General features: G+C 43.7%; 2 protein-coding genes across 2 annotated transcripts in view; one reads left to right on the forward strand and one right to left on the reverse strand.

Moving 5' to 3' along the window:
- Nucleotides 1-165: 165 nt before the first annotated feature.
- Nucleotides 166-10,526, reverse strand: GGCT (gamma-glutamylcyclotransferase). Its single transcript, XM_054814781.1, has 4 exons — nt 10,335-10,526; nt 6,812-6,957; nt 3,539-3,674; nt 166-1,616 (listed from the first exon to the last, which is right to left on the reverse strand). Exons 1-4 carry the CDS (start codon nt 10,464-10,466, stop codon nt 1,467-1,469), a joined length of 564 nt encoding a protein of 187 aa, XP_054670756.1. The 5' UTR covers nt 10,467-10,526; the 3' UTR covers nt 166-1,466.
- Nucleotides 8,874-21,034, forward strand: part of ENTPD3 (ectonucleoside triphosphate diphosphohydrolase 3) — a 52,640-nt gene continuing 40,479 nt past the window's right edge. The window contains exon 1 of the mRNA XM_054814777.1: nt 8,874-9,342. The gene's annotated coding sequence lies outside the window, so the exon portion shown is untranslated. The remainder of the gene's footprint in view (nt 9,343-21,034) is intronic.

Consider the following 21,034-nt stretch of genomic DNA (forward strand, 5'->3'; position numbering starts at 1 on the left):
GATGTTGAGGAGCATGTTCATGCATAGTTTTCCCCTCCATACTGAAATTATATCCATTAAAAAAGCGCAAATAGCCAATGGAAGTTTCAATTACATTTCCACATCACCAGCTTTTGCTTACATAAGTGACACTGATATTCTTGAACCATGCATTCAACAGACGGGAGAGTTTTAGTAATCAGTTTTATTTACTCAGGTTCAGACTAAACAGTGCTAATACAGAAAGTACCGTGTTTTACTGCAGTCACCATACCCAACTCTAGAAACAGGCATATGACATCAGGACAGCACCTATACATCCCTGGCAGAAGTTTAGAGAAAAATTTTATGCAGAGAAGACATGGTAAGTCTGTTACTTTGTCATTTGTTTATCTAAGCAGTCACACAGTGACACCAATTATATCTTACACCTCTCTGTACATCAAGAGGAAAAAAACCCCACTGAACAGAAGATAAGCCAAAGTTCAGTTGTTTGACATCTTCCAGGTTGTCATTTTTTCCTTGTCCCTCACAGACTAACTACAGGGGTTGCCAAGTACCATGAAGATAAGGTTTAGAGTACTTAGAAGAGCTTCCAGTTTTCAGGAGCTTGTCAAAGCTGGGGGTGGGGGGAAGACGACACAAATGAAGCCACGAAACAAATGCACTAGGACTCACAGGAGACTTCCTGATTTCACTGGGCATGAGACCAAGGTCTAGATAAGCAACAAGCCTCAAAAAGGTAATTTTAAAAACCTTGGAATTACCTGAGTTCTTTAAAATCCGTTGGTTATACCTAACCAGTTCACCTATGATCATTAATAGACATGAAAGGAGGTCATTATGGTTTGAATGAGATCCTTTACCGTTGTCTTCAGGCCTGGGTTGCCTTTTGGACTAACGCTTAAAAATATGGAGATAGTTAAAAAATACTACTTTTTCTTCTTTTTAACTATGTAAACAGAAACAGGAACTCCATAGCTTCAGATAGGTCAGGCTTTAAACCATTAAGTGAGGCAGCAGAGGAAAAAGTTTAGTCTTGCTTTGGAGTTCTGAGTATTTTGCATCTAAAAAAAAATCTTTGAAATTCTTGATAATTGTTTATACAATATTTAAGAACAAAGGGCCTGATCCTGCAGCCCTTATTCCTCAGAAGGCAACAGATGCCAATACTCATCAAGATCGCCTTTTTCTTTTAAAAAAGCTCAGCAAACAGGAGACGAAGCACAAATTTGCATGCAGCACTACATGACAATTACAGAAAGGTAATTTCTAAATCTGCAAAAACTTCAGCATGTGCTCAAGCTATACATATCAAGTGAAGAAGTTACCAATGTCAGTATGTCTTCAGATTGCAAATTATGTCTAATTGCTTACTGTAGATGCACAAACTCATCTTTTCTTGACAAATAAAAGAAACTGCTGATCAGCACAGTGAGGAGAGCTATCTAAATCAAGGTGAACAGCCAAGCAAATGCGGAGGTATTCTATGCAGAATTTATTTTCTTTGCTTTAATAGCAGCTTCAATCTCTTCCATGATTTGCACTGGCCCTGCATAGTTATTAGTTTCAATAGCTTCTAATTTTTTCTGATAGTCAGTTGGCAAGCCATTCTGTTTTGCACCCATGCAGATAACCTATAATCAAAAGGGGAAAAAAAAGGCAAAAAAAGCCTTCAATAATAGTCTCAGGAAGGACATAGACCCCTCCAAACATTTACTCATATAGGAAGAGCCACTTAAGGTAACAAGAAAATTAGTCCTAAATAATGCTATTTGTATCTAAAGATAGCCAAAGGCTTCTGGAAGACCACTAAAGACCTTAACAGTGTCAACAAAATTACTCTGACAAGGCTTATAACTACCAAGGTATACCCCTAAGATTCTGAAATGTTACTAATGTGCACAAGACTGTACAATTAAGCTGTTATTCAGTTATTCCATTCTTTCTTCCAGTGAGGAAGAGAACTACTTTTTATGCCTTCAGCCTTAGTATCACATCACAGCATGTATTACTGAAGTTACTTTTAAAACTAAGCTCTTCAAATGCAAAGCACAACAGTGAGTACCTACACAGGTTATAGGAGTAACAAACAAATAGCTTAGTGAAAAGGCACTGATTCCTTAGAGTTTATTACTGCAGCTTTCCTTCTACATACAAAATAAACTTAAGTATTGGTGCAAGACGAAGTGACAGTGAGAGGAAAGGAGAAGGCTGTAGGAGCCAAGGCTTGAAAGAGCTCCCATATAGAAATGAATAGATAAATACACAGATTTTAAAAGCTGACACTATTGTAAATATTCTTTAATGCGTTCAACAGCCAGAAAATTCAAGGATGAGGTGTCTAGAAAGGAGGAACTTTGCCACAAAGAGTACACAACTGTAGATGAATGTAGATCACTGTGTGCTGATGCAGTCACCTGTACTAAATTTGTAGCCTTCCTGCCTGGTTAACTTAAACAAATAAAAGCTGGGGGCAGGGGGGAAGAAGAGAACTGACCCTGGCAACAGCAGGAGGGACTGTTTAGCTAGATAAAGTTGCCAATATTGGAGGTCTGCTCTTACAGTGTACTAGTAAGAGCTGACACACAGCAGCAGACTGTGTATTAACTCCCTGAAAAGCCCTAAAGATCTGTCTTGACAGGAAACGGGTTAGCAGGGAGGAGGTTTGTGAAGTAGCAGAGCCGGCTTTCTAAGCAACCTTTCTCTTCAGAAGCCCTGCAGCAGCTGGCCTTAGCTATGCTCCTGGAAGCTGATTCATAGGAACGAGTTCCTCAGTTAAGAAAAGGCAGCACGCTTGGGATTTAACAAGCTCAAGCCCTGTTTCTTTGCTTTCAGTATAAAAAGTCAACATGTTACAGTGATGGTTATCTGCAATTGCTAATAACTGCACAATTCCAGACATGCAGTCATGCCACCCGAGGCTAGGCCCGCATCAGATCTCACAGGCTAAGCAGGTCAAGCCTGCTGTGTGACTGGATCATGTGTCTTTATAGAGTCAGTGTGCTGCAGAACAGTGTTGAAACACTTCTGCCTCACCAGCCACTAAGTGGGAGCCCTGCAGTGCGCTGCAATGTTGCTGGAAGTCCTGTAATATACTGATGATGCATCTGGTAAAAGGAGGCAGGTGTGCTCCTGCATTAAATGACAGTAAGATACTTCATAAGACAATAGGGATAATCCATGTCCTTGAGACTACAGTGCTGTATTCTCCCCACAGAAGCTTCCCTCTGTCCTTTCAGTGGAGTACATTAATTTTTCAAACAGACTTGCTGCATATATGTAAACATCCTTCAGATACCCTTGTGTCAGTCATAACCAATTCACAAGTTAAATAGAGGCTTCATGTAAGGCAAAAATAAACCTGATTTAGTAGGCCTTTAAGAGCTCGCAATCTTCTGCGAGCATCATTACGCTATTACATTGCACAAGGATTAAGTTATACCTTTAGAGTTACTCATGCCTTCCATCCACTGAAAATAAAGTACTTATTAAATAGGACAGAAGTACTGCATTATAGATTTCTGTTCATTCTCTCCAGAATTACAGCGACACCAACCTTTTTATACTGAGGAGAAGGGGGACCACAGACATAGTCCTTCATCTGGTAGCTTCGACAGGTCAGTACCTTTCCTGCTTGAGTGTGGACATTAACTTCTATCGGGACATAAATGCCATCTTCAACTCCCTCTTGCCTGTAAAGGACATGTATTCCTTTCATGCCAAATAACTGATGTATCTTTCAATCAAACTGCAATTAAACATATGCATTTATTCTAACAGAATTCAAGGCAGGACACTGGTCTGCGCTGTTAATAGACTTAAGGAAAAACAAACAAAGCAAAACATATTCCAGTACTTTTTGTACAAACTTGTTTCATATCCAAAAATAAGTTTCTAGAGAAGCAGCAGCATTCACTTGTATCTTTTCAGCTCTGTAAGAAATATGACTAGTGGTTAACTTAAAGTTAGAGAGAGAATACTCCTTGTGAATTAATTATTGTGCAAGTCTGGTAATCTACAAGAGAAACACAACCAAGATTATCAGAATTAATGAGCCAGGCACATATCATTCACTATCTTCCACTCACATAATGAAACAATTGCAAAGTTTTATCTTGCCCATTGTGTTACATTTGAGTAAGGGGAAACAACTCTTGCAATGCACATTCCAACAAATAACCCAAGACACCCTTTAATTTGCACAAGACTTGGACAGCAACAATGAGCTAGATCAGGGCAAAAACCATTTTATTATTTTTTTTTATTAGCAAAACCACGCTGTCTTAGGAAAACAAAACCAAACTCCAAACCAAGGCTACTTGTTGTCTTTAACCATTAGCATTTAGCCACCAGCAACAGTCTTGAGGAAATTCTAAGTAAATGAGACACTTAAGCAATGCAAGACAGACTATATAGCACAATTAACTTTAGATATGAGTGATAACATGGGTTTTAATGCTGCTCATCAAAATACTATTTTGACAACTTATTTTTCTTTCAAAGACTTAATACCATTTCAAGTTATTTAACGTACATAACACAGGCCACATTATGTGAGTAACTAGGTTGTGCAAGTAGAGACTGGAAGCTAACTGCAGATTCAAGGCCAACAGACTGCAAAATAAGTCACGTGGGTGCGGGAGAGCAAGAGAGGTGTTACAGTTAAGTAACGTCCACTGCTAAGATATATGAGAAAAAGTCATGATTTAGTCTGTAACTTACAGATTTGTGAGGTACAGAGGACAAAAAAAAAAATCTGACCACAAGACAGCACCAAAATGCATTTGAAGCCCAAAAGTTCAGCCATCTAAGGAAAAGATTCCCCTCCCATATTTGTTTTCTGTATATTACATTACTAGTATTTCAACTAATGACACAGCATCAATTACACATTTCCTCCTCTGCTTCTGGATAACAAAGCACAGATTTATTTCTTCAGACTGGGGGGAAAAAGGTGTGGGTGGGGAAAGAGTGAAAAATTTTTTTTCTTGATACATGGAAATTTCAGGAAATAACTTGGTTGAGAACTTACAAATGTATCTGCTTGTGCACAGCCAAAGAATCCCAAGACCTTCAGCAGGAACACATGCAAGCTCTTTAGAATTGGTTAAGAACAATCCTTAGAAGAACACTATCAACTATCATTATAAAAGCCAAGAACACATCCTGTTTCCTTCCACGTCCAGTCCACCTTCACAGGATCAATCAGGCAGCTGGGGAAAAAGCAATCTTTAATGCTAGTGTCTGTCCCATGGTTTTGGGTGATGATATAGCACTCAAATCTCTAGCATCTTAGCCAGCATTAAAGTTTATCCTGTCAAACAAATGCCAGGGATCTGCACTTCTACAGTATGTAAAGAACATTTCTAGAAGTTAAAATACAAAATGTTGTCCCCATAGGAGGAACTCAGTGTTACTATCAAAGCAGATGCAGCCAGACAGCATCTTTATACTTCTGAAGTTTACATTTTAGGAAAGCATGATAAATCAGGAGATTTCAGTAAAGGTCAACAGAAAAGGGACCAGGAATTAAGTGCTAGTGTAAGCAACAGAGAGGGAACTCAGGAGATCACAAAGCAGGGACCTGTGAAGCTCTCCTCAACCAGAAGCGTACCAGCTAGATGCCCTCCTGCTTGGGACTAACGCTCCCAAAGAGGACTTGAGAGTGCTCATTTCCACAATGTGCTAACAGAACTCAGGCAACAGTTTCTGTTATATTTCAGGTTCACTGTAGGCAATGAAAAGCAAGTTGGAACTTCGGGTTTCGTGGCCAAGGTTATAAGGACATGTCTACACAGCACAGTGCAACTATAACCAAAACTGCAACACCACCAGAGGCAGGAGAACTGTATTAATGTAACACTTTCAATGGGTTTAATATGCCCTGCTTCCTTAGCTTCACTAGCCCAGATTTCTACTGGAATTAATTGACAGTGATGAACTGCTCTGAACAAACGATCCTTGTGTAACAATCACTATGCTGTGCAGGCACATCCCAAAAGCTGCAATAAACACATGACACCAGCCAAAGTTTCGGAGATTAAGTTTTAAGTCCTGCCTTAGACCCTGCAAGAAGTTGTGCTACTCTTATTTATTTACCCAGGTGGTCCTCCAGACTTCAGCCTGGGAACAACTTGGTCAGGTTGCCTTAAACTTGTCTGAATTATCAGGCAGAGGCAGAACATTTTCCACCATGCACTGTAATGGTGCAGGCAGCCTCTCCCATTCAAAGGGGAAGAAACCCTTCCCAGCTCCTACTTGAATCTACCTCAAGTTCACAAAAGTCTGAATCCTTAGAAGACAAGCAAAATAACCTCCTCAAAAGCTCCCTTCGCCTGTATTAAGATTTGCTACTTTTCTGCAAGTCTTGTCCTCATCCCTTCCTTTTCCACTACAGTTGGAGTCTACCAATGTATAGAGACAGAAATTTATGTCAGTCTCAAAGGAAAGTCTCTGTAAAGCAATGGGAAAAGTGTCACAGGACAAATACAGAGTTTAAGAGTAATTTAAGGGACAGGACATTGTGAGGACAGGGATTTAAAAAAAAAAAAAAAAAAAAAGGAGCCTGACCAATATATCAGCTCCAAATCAAGGTCCACACCTTATTAAAATACCCCTAAGTAGCTTCATCTTGAAAACAAAACCATTTTAATCACAAATATCTTAGAAGTCAATACATGCACTGTGAAGTGAAATTCGCATATTAAAATCCAAAGCATATTCTTGATTCCAACACCAAAGCTTCCACACAGCTCTTTACCAAAAATTAACCACTACTTTTCAATTGCTCTCTAAAATAGTAGAAGACAGCAAAAGTTAAGTCACCTACTTATCCAGTGAACTTAAATTGCTAGTGTTCATTTTCCACACTATTCCCCATACTTCGTCTCCAGGGCTCTGAACAATGGTAGCTGTACCTCCATGCCAGACAGAACTTGTCCTGCCTTGATGATGGCCAAACTCGAGCTTAAAATCCTGCAAACAAAACCAATGCAGAGAATCAATTTCCATTTACAGTAAGGGCTGTTGGCTATTCTTGACATGAAAGGGGCAGCTAAAGGAGAGTCAGTTGGAGCCACAGAAGGAGGAACAGACAGGCAGGATCTGATCCAGCTCCCATCTCACAAGGGACTGTAGTCAGCCTTTTCCACCTCCCCGTAAGAAACGGCAGCCTTGGGACAAAGGGAAGAGAGCACTACTGATAAAAGCCTTGGTCTGCGGAGACATGGATCAACATCCAAACCTCGTAGTATTCTGACCTGAAGAGCTTACAGTTTCTAGCGGTGAGAAGAAAGTGGAGGTAACCCCTTTTTCAAGAGTAGCACACATACCCAATTCTGCCGTAAACACAGCAGTGCTGAGGAAATGTCAGCTTGACTTTTGTCCAAGTTGGCAGTGACAGGATTGCTGATGTGCTTCCCGTTAGACAATTTGAAGGGCCCTTGGCTGAGGTGTACTATGAAGGAGGGAACTGACTACTGCCACCTTCTCGTTCCTCACAAGGGATGCCTACCTGGTGCCTGCTCTTTTTGCAGCTTTTGGTGCTGTTATAAGACTTAAATGCTACCATACAGAGTCCAGGAAAATAGTAAGGGTAAAGATGCCTACAAGATCGTGAGCTTTGGGTCTCGTCCTCATGCACGAATACAACTGCCTGATTATAAAATACCATCCTGTATATTTTCCAGTGTTTTGTGCCATCTCATCACTCAACTGGAGCATTCCTGGGTATTTTTAAGCCAAAGTATACATCTCCTTAAGTGAGCTTAGTCAGATTTTTGCAAGTTGAAACATTCTTTTAGAAATTGAGTATCTCTTTTTCTTACAAGTAATATCAAATATTACTATATAGGCAAAAGAGAATAACATTTTCTTGCATTTTTCCAGTGTAATTTCCCACCTGACTCCATACACTCAGTTTCCTCTCCTACTTGTTAACCAATTGGTGGATCTTTCCCCAGCAGTAGAGAAGGGAAAGAAAAAACCAAAACAACTTTAAGGAAGACTACCTGCTTAACCACAACAACAAAATTAAAACCCAAACCTATACAACCCCACAGCTTTGCTTATTTCTCATTATAACCCTGCTTAAGCTACAAGATAATTTTGATTTGAAATATATGCATGTACATATTAATATTCACTTTCTGAGACACATTACCTCCTTGTAATATGTCCTAACAGGTATGGGGAAAAGGTTGCAAAAGTTGAGCTGTTGGAGGCTTACACACAGAGGAACAGCACTGATCAAAACACTAATTTTTTTTTTTTTTTTTGTGTAAAGTGATACCCAGGAGCATGGCAAAGCCATACTGTTTACTCCATCAATACAGTCATCTTTCTTCCCCATAAAATGTCCCTCATTAAACTAATTCCACTAGAAAAAAAGTTTTCTTATACCCACTGGTCATCAATCATTTGACAAGCTGCTGCAAAACAGCTTTGCAATGTTTGGATTACTGTGTGAGGAGGACTCTGGACTAGATGCTGTAGACAGGCAAGCCCGAGTAATTTGCACACAAATAAATAATCCAGTCAAGCCACAGACTGAGGTTATAGATGTCAACAAGTGCTTGCAAGGCAGCCTCAAGAAAATACTCCGATACAGCCAAGTACACTCACAGCAACCTAGTTTAAAAAAAAAAATGCACCAATTTTTATTTTATTCTTCCACTTATATTTTCTTGGACCTGCCCTGAATACCTGCAAGGAGGTGTATGAAACAGTCAGATACCACCCAAGAAGCCCAACAGAAACTGTACAGAAATAACGTGGTCAGCTCCAGTTCTGGAAATGGGAAACCCTACATTAGGCCACATGGGCAACTGCAGCAGGCACTGCAGGGAAGAGGGAACAAACAGATATGTTCTTGGGTCATGAGCTTGGTCTTTGGCCCTTCTTATAAGTACCAGTGTGACACCCTTTCTATGCTTGTTACACATCCCATTTCTTACAGCTCTTGATTGAGGATTAGCAAAGCTTTAAAAAGTAAAAACAGAGGGAAGTGAATTTAATATTCTAGTTTAGTATCCAAAGTACTCTGTTTACAGGCTATTTTTCCTTTTTTTAAAGGTAATGTGATTCTACCATAGAGCAATTAACAGAAATCAGCTCCAACCTTCATGTGTTTCCTCACTCCCAAGTATCAGTGATTTTCCAGCTTGAAGCAAGGGAGTGAAGCCACCCTGTGCTAGCAGGGAGCACAGCAATTGCTCAAAGGCCAGCTAGAAAAGCCAGTGCCTGACTGCCAGCTCCAAACAGCTAACCTGCAGCATGGCAAGAGAAACTTACTGTGTAACCTGAAAATCTACCTGAAACCCAGAAGGGGAGCTGAAGCGTGGGTCTTTCTTTTATTCAAAGGTAAGTGCACAACACTACTGCTTTCCTCCTCACCTCCAAGGTCTGATCCTGCAAGGTGTTGGGCTCTCAGCACGTTCAGCTCCTCAGTGGTATCTGTAAGCCCCTCACACTTTACAGGAGCAGGCCTCAGTTGCCAGGTTGATAGTCCCAAGAGACACCAAGTATCCAACTATAGAGACTTTATTAATTACAAGTTTTTGGAACTTCTTCATACATTCTAACGTAGAACATTTCATGCCGGTTACCCCAAGAGAACCTTCAAGTCCACCTTAAGTGGTATCAATCAATGCTCTGCTCCTCCAAGGATCCTTCCAGCTTAATGACCATGAGCTCATATTTCCAAGTCTACATTAAAGCCAAGCTGCTATACTGACATTGGATGACCCCAGGCCAGAGCAGAACTCCCAGGCTTTGGAAGGCCTCAGCTGCAGTTGTGCAGTACTGGGTGAAAGCCTGCACCCCACCTGATGCACAGCACCGGGAGGGCTCCCCACTTGTAACCAGCATGGCAGAAGGGAAGGAGGAATTTTGATTTCCTTAACGAAGCATTATCCTTTTAAAACTACCAGAAACTTGTCCCATAAACCCAGCTGAGCACCTGCTACTTACATTTCCAGGTTCGTAACTCTACACGTGGGGCCCTGGCAGGCAGCCTTATGCACTAAGTCCAGTAAGACAGAACCCGCAGACCTGGGGCCAACACAAACACTTCTGTGGCTGAGGCCACCCCAGACAGCAGGCCCTGAGCACGAGCAGCCCGAAGCGTCACGGCACACTCCGCGACGTTAAGGGTGACGGGATCCCCCCTCACCTGAACCGTGCTACCGCCGCCCCTGTTACCGGTAGGAGGGATCGGCCGGCCTGCAGCACGGGACTCCAGGCAGCAGAGACAGGCCCACGGGCGGATCCACCAGGGCAAGCGGACCTCCACAGCCCCCCGCTTCCTACCTGCGGCACCGCCACGCCGCTGCCTCCCCTCCCCCCGCACGCACCTGCAGGCGTGCCACGGCACAGAGCGCCGCCGAGGGGTTGCTCAGCAGCAGCCGCTCCCGCAGCAGATTACTGCCGTACGCGTAGTAGAGGAAGCAGCCGCCCCCCCGCTCCGTTCCGCCGCCCGGCTCCATCAGCCCGCACCCAATCCGAGATGATGGTGCCGCCGCGCTGCCGCTTTAACGCCCCCCCCTCCCGCCGGCGGCTGCCTGGGCGGGACCGTCGCGCGGAGCCGCCTGCCATTGGCGGGTCGCCTGCGCGCCACGCCCCTCTTCGCTGCTTCCGCCGCCACGTGAGAGCTGTGATGTAGCGGTGGTGTGACGTAGCAGTGGTGGGGAGTGTCTTTGGGCTTCCTGTGTGGGACTGGCGTAAGCAAGGTGCATTCCTCTCGTCACGTCGCCGGGAATAGGGAACCGCATGACGCGCAGCGCGTGTTTTCAAGGCCGCGTTTGCTATGGCAGGGAGCGGGAGCCGTGCACGTTTCAGTGCATCAGCCGCTTCCTTTGGGGCATCTTCTGTGAGGAGGAACACACTGTCCGGGAGCAGAGCCTGCAGCCCCATGTATCAAAGTGGGGAGGGTTAGAGTCCCCCTGATAAATTCAAGCCAATGTGTTTTGCTTGTGAGCATCGTGGCCACCTCCAAGAGAAATGTAAACAGTGACAAATTGTAAATATTCCGTGAGAAGTAAAATAGTGCAACTTTTACCAGCTGGGAGTGTTCAAAGCAGAGTAAGCTGGGAATATACAAGAGTAAAAGGCTGCTGGTGTGCGGGCAGGCAGAACTGCAGACTCACGCACAGAGGCAGTTCCTCTCCTTCCCTGACATAAGCAATGCTCGAATGAGACGGCAGGAGGCCTTATCACTAGCTACCCCTAAGCATAAGCTGGTGAAGCAATATATTGATACATACATGTATAAGACAGCAAAACAAGCCATGAAGGGCTGTAATTAATAATAGCATAACAATTAATGCGAGGCACCATTCATTAATGCTGTTACAGTAGCTCTTGGCCCACATCGGCTTCCTGAGCGGAGGCAGCTCATGCAGGACTCAGCACAGGATCCCTTGCGGCGCAGCACCCAGTCTCTGGGCACGTCCTCAGCCGTGCAATACAGAGGGGAAAGCACTGAGCGGGAGAGTTGAAGCAGCTCCTTCTTCACTGACATGTGCAGTGCCCCATTTGAATCCCGGCTTTAGTTTTCCCAACACAAGTGTGGGTAAATTCAGATTCATCATAAAACACATGAAGTGATAAATATGGTTCTGATCTTTCACGACTAATAGTTTTCTGGTTTTAGAGGTTGTTTTTTTTTTCTTACGTAGGAATAAATATTTTAGGGTGGGGGTAAACTATCGTGTTCACTTGCTATGTGGGTCCTAGCAAAGCTTCTTCACTCCTTACGACAACTAGTAGCTGAACATACCGTCTGAAAATCTCCTTCTGGTATATAGTTTTAGTCCCCTTTCCCTAAGGAAATGTGAAAGCAAGATGTGTCAAAAATAACTAAGTTCCTGCTGCTTTCAAGAAAACAGGCAGAGATGGCAGTGAGAGGGTGGGGATCCCAATGGAAAGGCTTCTGGAGGGCCCCCTAAAGCCCCAGGGACTAGGCTTGCTGGAGGGCAGGTTTTCCAGGCGTGGATGCATGCTGCACTACCTGTTTGGCTTTGCTGTGAGCTGTCCCTTGTGAGCTGAGGTGAACATTTCTTTCTAAGCAGAAAAATCTTGCATAGGAATTGTAATGAAGCATGTAGCAATTGTTACTTTTTAATCTCAAAATTATCTTCTTCTAACAGTATTTAAATTATTGAAACTTTGGGAATTCCGCACAATTTCTCAAAACTCAGCGTTTCAACAACAATTCTGATGCTTTTTCATTCAAAAAGCATGTATATTTTGAATGTGAAGAAACAGTTTTCTCCTAAAACTTGTGTTCCTTTTCATGCTATTCAAATTGAGAGTTAAGCGTTGCAAAGTCAGATGATTGAAAAATGAGGAGATCGAGTCCGTGATCTCATGGCTGGGTTTGTGCACGTGAAAGCCTTCATTAGCAAAAGCAGTCAGCAAAATTACAGTCAAATTTATGGAAGGAGAGTCAGTTTGCAATTCTAAGTATTTAATCACTCAAAAAGGCATTTTTTAATTAAAATCTGTTGAGGTTTCCATTTTTTTGTAGTCTGTGATGAGTACCAAGCCTGTTCTAAGATCAAGGAGCAGTAGCTGGTATTTCCAGGTGCAGGGTTTCAGTGTGCGTGGTATAAGTTGGCCTTGCCTATTCTAGATATAGCATGACGCTAATTCAAATCCTATTGAGGTAAACCCTAGATTTGTGGTGTTTAGCTTAATTTTTAATTGAACTAAGTCAATCAATTTGCACTTCTGAAGCCCATTTCTTTCCCAGCACGCCTGGCAGCGATTTAGAAACAGCACATTGAGCCTCTCAACTATTCACGAGGGTGATAGATGTGAGAGTTGGATTGGAAGGGCTGGCACTGCCGGTGTGGGTCAGTGTCACAGTAAGCTTTGGCTTTAAACTGTCCAGAAAATATAAACCTTTACTCCCTTCAGCGTTTATTGAGCTTTTTTTATTAAAGCCTTTATTGAAACTATAATTGATAGAGTACCCAAATGTGCACTGCTCTGAGCCAGTAGGCTGTGAGATGGCCAATGTCCACTGCAGAGCACTGAGCACCTCATAGAAATGAGGCCTCCTGAGTCTGCAGAGCATGCAAACCATACTTTAAAGAGGGAATGTTAACTCTGAATCCTACTGTCAGAAAAACTAGGTTTTCATTGCTAATCCAAAGACGCAAAGGCCAGTGTTCATGCTCATTAGGAATCAGCCTCTAAATTGCCTGTATCTTCTCACCATAGCACCGTGAGGCGGCACAGCTTAGATTGCTCTTTGTTTGCATACTCTCAGGCCTGAGATGGCAGAAAAATACTTCTGCTGTGAGCCAAAAAAAGGGACAGAAAGCCGTGGGGAGGCCTGCTGAGGCACACTGCAGGTATGACCCTTGGAGAAGCCCCAACCTGGGTCTCCCTGGTGCCAGCAGCGGCAGTGCAGCCAGTCTGATGGTGAGACAGCACAGGAGGAAAGTGACTGTGGTCTGGAGGGAAAGCTTTGGAAGCCTTTCTGCTGACGTACATCCAAATCATAGCCAAATGGCAGCATGTGCATAGGGAAATACTTGGGCACTGTGGGCAGACCTTGCTTTGAAACCAAGTTTCCAGTTGAAAAAAAGAGGGCAGAGGGTGGGAGGACCTTTCTTGTAGCAATTTGAGTAGAAACCTGCAGGGCTTTGGTGGTACTACTAGATTTCACACTTCTGCTGGTTCTCAACCTTTTCAGGTGACAATTAACTCCCCTGAAGAGGAGGGTGTTAAATGAAACCCTGGGGTCTTTTGAAGTTAAATCAGTTCTGGAGTTGCAGGCTATCTCCAGAGCAGCTGACATGAGACCTGTGTTAACCTGTTTGAAGCCCCAAACAATTTGGAGGCATTGTTTCCCCTTGGATGTAACTACAAAACCTGCACAGAGTAAGCAGTCAGGAGTACACCTCCTGTTTGGGAGCTTCCCAAACATGGGGGAAAGCTCTGGATATCCACAGCTATTTGTGCATTGTCCGTGGAGGAGATCAACCAGGTTATTTATGCAAAGAAAGCAGGAATGTGTTTCCATCAGGTTTTTATCCCTAGGTGCAATATATTCCTGAGCATATCCTACTTAGATTTTTCTTTTTTTTGGGGGGGGGGGAGGGAATTAGGAGAAAATAAGATGTAGTAGGATAAGTTAAACCTGCTTAAATATCTGCCAGTCATTCAGTGTGCCTCCCCATCACTCCCTCTCTGCCCCATGGTTGTCACAGCATGAGCTTTAATTAATATTGAAGGAAAAAAAGAGAACCTGGAGGAATAATAAGGGCAACTGATGCAAATGAACTGCGTGTGCAGTCCTTCCCACAGCTTTTCTCTCCTCCCTGAGGAGCTCTAGTAGGATGTGGTCTGCAATTAGTATTTCATTGAAATTATACCTTTTTTGCTGCAAGATGGTTACAGCTAGTGGTTGCTTCTTAATACAGTGTGCAAGGTCTGGGGGTCTGCAGAGATTTCATGTTCATGCAAATGAATGCAAATGATTTAACAACGTCTTGTGGCGTTGCTGTGCTTGTTCCTTCCCTACAAAACAGGGACCATGATGTCTTGCAGAAACCCAGCCTCCTTCCCTGCTCTGCCTGACAGAATAGCCACTGACCCACAGGGCTTGTAACCCTGCTGACCAGGAGGAATATGCATTGTTCATTTGCAATTGTTTTTACGCGTTTCCACAAATAGTATGTGCAATCATTTAGAAGAGATGAACGATTACAGTGGCTGTGTCTGTGATTGTAAACACTTTCCCTTTTTTTGGCTCTAATGCCAAAGTGAGTTTTGGGTCCTTTCTGACGCAGCCCTGAGCTCTCCCCGGCTGCTGTGCACTCAGTGTGGTCCTGAGATGTCACTGTATGGTCTGTGCTGTTAGGGGTGGAGAAGTGACAAAGGGAAGCGACAGCCATGTGGATCCCCCCTCCTGATCAGACATTGGAAGGAGGAGGGTGTCTTGCTTTAACTTGTACCTCCTGGAGCCCAGGTCTGTACAGACAGACTGTGGTGAGCTTCTTGCTGCCTAAACTCCTTCTAACTCTTGGAGGGACAAAACGTATGGGATCTCTTTAAAAAAAAATGCTAAAAATTTGATGTGCATGAAATCTATACAGATGACAATTGGGAGAGAGCTTTTGCAAACAGATCCCGGTGCATGCAGTCCTGACATGCAGCTGGCTTTAGTCACTTTGGCTTGTGAGGGCATCTGCTCTGCTCACAGACCTACCGGTACTTGCAGGTGTGACTTCAGCAATTGGTTTGAAAATCTTGCTAAATATTACATCAGTTTTCAAAGGAAGAATGCTGGCTTGTACTGCACAGGCTGTACCTGGGGCCCAGTTTTTTATCTTACATATGAGTGTACAGTGGGAACAACTTAATGTTGAATTTCTGCTCATCTTTGTGTAAGTAAATTCAGAATCTGGCTTCTTTCCTATGACGTAGTGTTTTACTTCTGTCACTGTAAAGCTCTTCCGAATGATAACAATTCTCTAGTGATACAAAATGAACAGTTACAGGAGATTTTGTCAAAATAGTTGCCCTTGTGAAATCTCTTAGTTTGCTGTGTCAAGAGGATTTTGTCAGTGTGACATTTCTGTGGCCTGTTGTCTCAGCATGTATTAGCATCTCCCACTGCAGAAGCGATTGCTCCTTGCAGAGGACCAGTTCACATTGCCGCCCACCTCTGGTGGGGCCTTGTGTCACCCACCAAGCAGGTTGTCCCTCCAGGCTGTTGAGTACTTGAGAATTTTTTTTCCCAAGAATGTTATGACTATCAAAAGTAGACTGCCAGAAGAAAGGGCTGTATCATGCTGTCTTTAGGCAGCCCTGCTTGTTAGTGTTCATTTTACAATTTATTTTTGATTTTTTATTATATTTACTATTTATTATTATTTACAATTTAATGTTAATTTGCTTTCTTCCCATCCTTTTACCTTCTGTACGCTAGGAGCACTCTTGTTTTCTTCTTCCTTTCATTCTCTTTCAGCACAAGAAAACTATTGAATAAATTCAGTTCCAGATGATATTTTCCAGTCTTGTATTAACCCTGTGGCTTTACATTTGAACCCCACAGTGTATTTCACAAGAAGTAGGATGGTACTTCTTCTTTTGCACTGCCGAGTCTGTAACCATTTCTGTGCTGCTAACCTTCAGCCTGCAGAAGACGCTGCATAGTTACAGCTACCGTGCAGGAATGTGCCTCATGTCCACATGCTTTCCCAGAAGCAGCACTGTTGCCCTTCTTGAGCTCTGAGGGCAGCTTTGGCCTGGGAGGTGTTGGGATGGAGAAAGGCAGTAGTGTTTCCCTGTTTGCATGTGCAGTGCTAGCGCTGTGGCAGAAGCATGTGACATGGATGCCAAAACAGGCCCTGGTTGTCCCACTCCTAGATCTGCACAGACCTCGCAAAACATGGCGCGAGTCCCCGCTGAGTGATTCTGGGCAAACATGTTTTAGCAATTACTGGTAAATTTAATTCAGTCCTTCCACTAGGCTGGTGGCCTGTGTGGATGTTTTTGTTGTGGAATAAAAGTGACACTTTTTTTTCACTTGTTTTAAACTCATTTCAGCATGACATAAGCTAAACCAGAAAAATCCCTGTGTGTCAGAAAAAGAGGTCAACCCTCAGCATTGCATTGGTGTGACAACAGCAGTTTGAGTTCACTTACACAGTGATCTGTGTAAGCAGATCTTTGAACCAACGACAAGATCTGGTCCAGCTCAGCTGCACGGTACTCGACTGTGGTTAGGGGGTTGGCAGTGTTTTCCCCACTCTGGCCATATGATGCAAAACCAGGAGGGGAAGAGAGCAGGCTGAGGGCAAGCCCTGTATGCCCGGAGAAGATAGGGCAAGAATATTAATGCTCCTCTGCCATCTACAGGCACATCTCAAGGAGAAACAAGAAAGAGTAAATCCTTTGTCCCTCAAAGCTGTTTTCCTTCCCATCTTGCTCTTCTACGTTGTTGGTTTTGAATGACCATATTCTTAGCACTTGTTCCCAGTGATGGAGTGCTCTGCCTCCCATCTCTCCCCCCTCATTTACCTCATTCTTCCACAGCCTCTGCTATTGCATCAGGGAGGAGGAAGCAGGGAGCTTGGAGCAGGGCAGGAAAAAAACCTTGCTGGAGGGAAGGGTGCTAGTACTTCTTTGCTTTCTTCACCAGATGAACCTTCTAGGATACATCAGAGAAGCATCATGTACTATAACATTTCTGTTACCTAAAGCGTCTCTCGGGTAAAAAAGCCAGAGAAGCCATCCTCAGGCTGTACCTGCAGATCCCACTCTTCATTAAAATTGATTGTGGTGCTCAAGTAAAGTCACCCTTTCTTTGGTTTCTGCCTGTGTTGGTACATGGTGGTGCATGCACCCTCTCTGGCTGCAGTTATGGTGCCCAGGAAGGTAAGCCTGGCCCATAGCAAAGCCAGCCCCAGTAGCTTTTGCTCTGTGGCAATTGCTGTATAGTTGCTTCATCTTTGCTGTCATCATTTTGTTGCAGAACAATAGCTATGGAGAGCTGGATTTTGTTCCATGCAGCCCCAGACTTTGTAGTTGGTTTTCTTAAAGGACCACAGCTCATGCTATCACATCATGTGCCTACACCGTGTGTGCGTTCTTCACTGCCCTCCTAGCAACTGCTAAACACATTAGGTAACTCCTACCAAACCTGCAGAGAGGTACTGACCTCTGAGAACGTATGTTCCTGTGAATTTTAGAAAAGGGAGCAGCTGGGTAAAAAAAAAGTCCCAAACACGGAAAGGCAGCAGTTTGAGTACAGCTGCTTTCAGGCAGCAAAGTCCCCACCCAGGAGAGAGACAGTGGCCAAGCTGCAGAAAAACTTCCAATAGGAGTTTATGTTTGTCAGAAGTAAGGAGACAGACAACACCTCAGTCTCTGATTTCTAATGAAGCACTCACGCTCCAGCTGTACAAAAATCACTCAGCAGCAAGATCTGAATCCAATGAAAACAGGCTGTCTCCGGTTCAGGTCTTTGTGTGGGCTTGTTTTTCTGTTAATCTCGCAGACAGAGCCCTTCTGCACCAAAAATTCTGCTCACCAGACAAGTCAGTGATGTGAGGAGCACCCCTGGCAGAAGTTCTGCCTCAGAGCACATCTATTATTCACAGGGTTTGCAGAGTGCAGGGAGTTACAGAAGTCGTGTCCTGCCGAGGCACAGAATGTCTCAGAGACAGACGGAAGGAGAATAACAACATTTTCTTCCAAGGCACACGTGGTGCTAAGCCTCTCTAGGGATGCACATTTGGTAGCTGATTGGAAACAGGCTTATTTTATCTCTGCCTGCATAGGAAGCTCTGAATTTATGGTGTTTTTTTAAGCAGTCAGGGAAAAAATGCTACATGTTTTCAGCAAGCTGGGACAGGTCCTCATTCCTTCCTTCCCACTTGCAGGAGCATAATGATGTGGGTAGGGAGGCTCGTGCAGCAGGCACGCTGCAACAACAGATTGTAAATTGGTGCTACTTGTGTGACGAGGGGCATTGAAAAATACTGAGTTACAGGAATAATTGCAGTCAGCAGTTGTCACTGATCTAGTTAATCAGGACTGCTTTATACAAAGTGCTTCCCCATTGCTTCCACTGTAACGAGCATTCAAAGAAAAATAGTAATAAAAAAATCAGTTTGTGGCTAGTGCGAGGGGGATGTGGCCACCAGGTGCCACTCTCGCTCCACGGGGAACAGAGGGTGGCTGTAAGGCCGGACATAGTTTGCAGGAAAAGCTGCAAGAGGCAGCTGTCACTCATTTTGTCCATCTCTGGATTTTCCTACAGGCTGTATAGCTGAGACAGCTGCCTCTGCCCACCCTCCAGCAAGGGGAACACTGGAAAACCCCCGACGCTGGAAAACCGTGGGTACTGCTCACCTTGGTCTAAGTTTCAGTTTGCCAGCAGCATTTTTGCGCAGGGAGGGAGGGATGTAGATGGAAAACTGCTGCCTGGGAAGGCCGTGGCCTCTTTCACCATCTCATCATTCAGCCATACATGGGAAAAGTTGGTTCTTCCTCCAGCCCACATCCCCTCCGGGAGGGATGAACACCCTGTGTTCACTGTTGTTTAGCACTGAAGAGAAATTTTTGTAGTTGCTTTAAGTGCATTAGTAACCCCTTCGGTTTTGGCCATGGAATTCAAGCCTAAGATTTCCAGAACATAGCCTCCCTGGTTTTGCTCATCTTTTGGGCACAGTTTTCTGTGTCCTAGGGAACAGGGTCCTGGCATTTCCTGGTCCTCATGTTCACTTGTGAATGAAATCAACCCCTCCTGGAGCCACAGCCACTGCCAGACTCTCTGGGGCCCCAAGTACACTTTGGTTATTATGGAGAGAAGCAGGCTTTCCTACTTTATTTCACATCAATAAGCTCAATTTTTCCTTTGCTTCTGCTTGCCTTGCTCTCTGTCTCTGCAACCCCCCATTCTGTCCTGCCCTTAAATGACTCATCAGACTTGGTTTTTGATGTAGCCTGTAACATCCCACCTGAGTTCTCTAATCAGATCTCTTTCCATTTGAGTTCCCCATGGACTAAACAAGCCTGACATTGCCAGCCTCTGCTTCAGTTGAAGGTTCTTCTTGTCTGCTCGTTTATCCTTTATGCTGTTTACCTTTTCTTTTCCTAGATCATGAATAAAGATGTTAAATACAGGGTCGCTGGGGGCTGCTGATTTCCAAACCCTGGAGCTAGTGATATTTCAAGACCAATTCCATTATGTGATTATGTTTCACTTACTGGGTTTTCTCAGGGAAATAATTTGTCACAGAACAGCAGGCTCCAGCTTCCTGTAACCCTCTTAAATCAATCCCATCATATCGCAGAAGCTTTATTTTAATATCTTCCATTGTAATTGTTTAATTGTTTTCGTGAAGAGCCCTTCCTGGTGTATTTAGTAGCAATCAGCTTTTTCAACAGATTAACATTTTAAAACACGAGAACTAAAAAGCCAACAACCAACAACAAAGAAACCCCCAAATGAATCCAGATTTCCTGGAAAAATGATGAACTGAAAAATCTGTTGAAAAATGTCAGCCTCACATTGATTCTGGCCAGCTCTTTGGGGCTTTTCAAGTGGTGAGTGAGGTACCTCATACAGGGCTGATAGGGATTTACAAGGTTTGACAGGGTGGAGAGTGGGGAATGCAACACCCTTATTTGAATGTAGGGTGGTTAACCCCATGGAGACTTTTGCAAGAGTATTTTCATGTTTCTGTTCTGATGTGCTCCCTGGAGGAAAGTGGATCAGCTGATCTGCAGAACCAAATTTAATCTGCTGTCTTATGTTTTACATGCATGTCGCACAGAACCTATGCTTCTGTTAGGACGGGGTGATGTGTTTGTTAAGCTCAAAGTGGTATTTCCTGGGAAAAAGCAGCATAGTCTCGAGAAGTCCATGTCGCTGGCTTGGAATCCTGCATCACATCTGATGTGAAGGATTCATGTCAGCGCGGGGAAGAAGCAAATATGTTGTGCCTTTGCAAACAATGTCCAACTGCAGCTGTTTGTACACGGATGAGAAGTTGCTGCTATTTCTAAAATAGCTATATTTTCTTGGGTTTGGAGGCAGCTGTTATCTGCACATCTATGCTAGTGATAAGGACTTTATCCTGGCTCTGGCAGGTTTTAGTTAGCTAGAACATTGCACTCTTCAGTGAATGCTTTCTTTTTTCACAGCCAGCCTACTGGTGTATTTCAGTATAGAGAACAGTAATCTATAGATTTGTCTGCACCTGCAGACAGCCCTACCTGTTCTGCAGAACAAGTTCTTCCTCCAGTGATAAACACATCAGGGAATTAAAAATGCAAAGCTATTGCTAGAATAATCAAAATGGCTGAGTAATATTTGCACCTTGTTTTCCTTTGTTGATAGAAGTGTGCTTGCGCAAACGAGAAAGAAAAGATGGCTGATTGTTTTCTGCACCGCTAGTCCAGCTTGCCTCCTTGGAAAGGCTCTTTGTCCATTTCTGAATCAGGAACCAAGTGATCTTCTATAGCATCAGCCCTGGATCCTTTATGGCTTCTGATCTCATATTCCACCCCTGCTCCCTGTGCTAAT

The sequence above is a fragment of the Grus americana genome, chromosome 2, assembly GCF_028858705.1.
Source record: "Grus americana isolate bGruAme1 chromosome 2, bGruAme1.mat, whole genome shotgun sequence".
Taxonomy (NCBI): Eukaryota; Metazoa; Chordata; class Aves; order Gruiformes; family Gruidae; genus Grus; species Grus americana.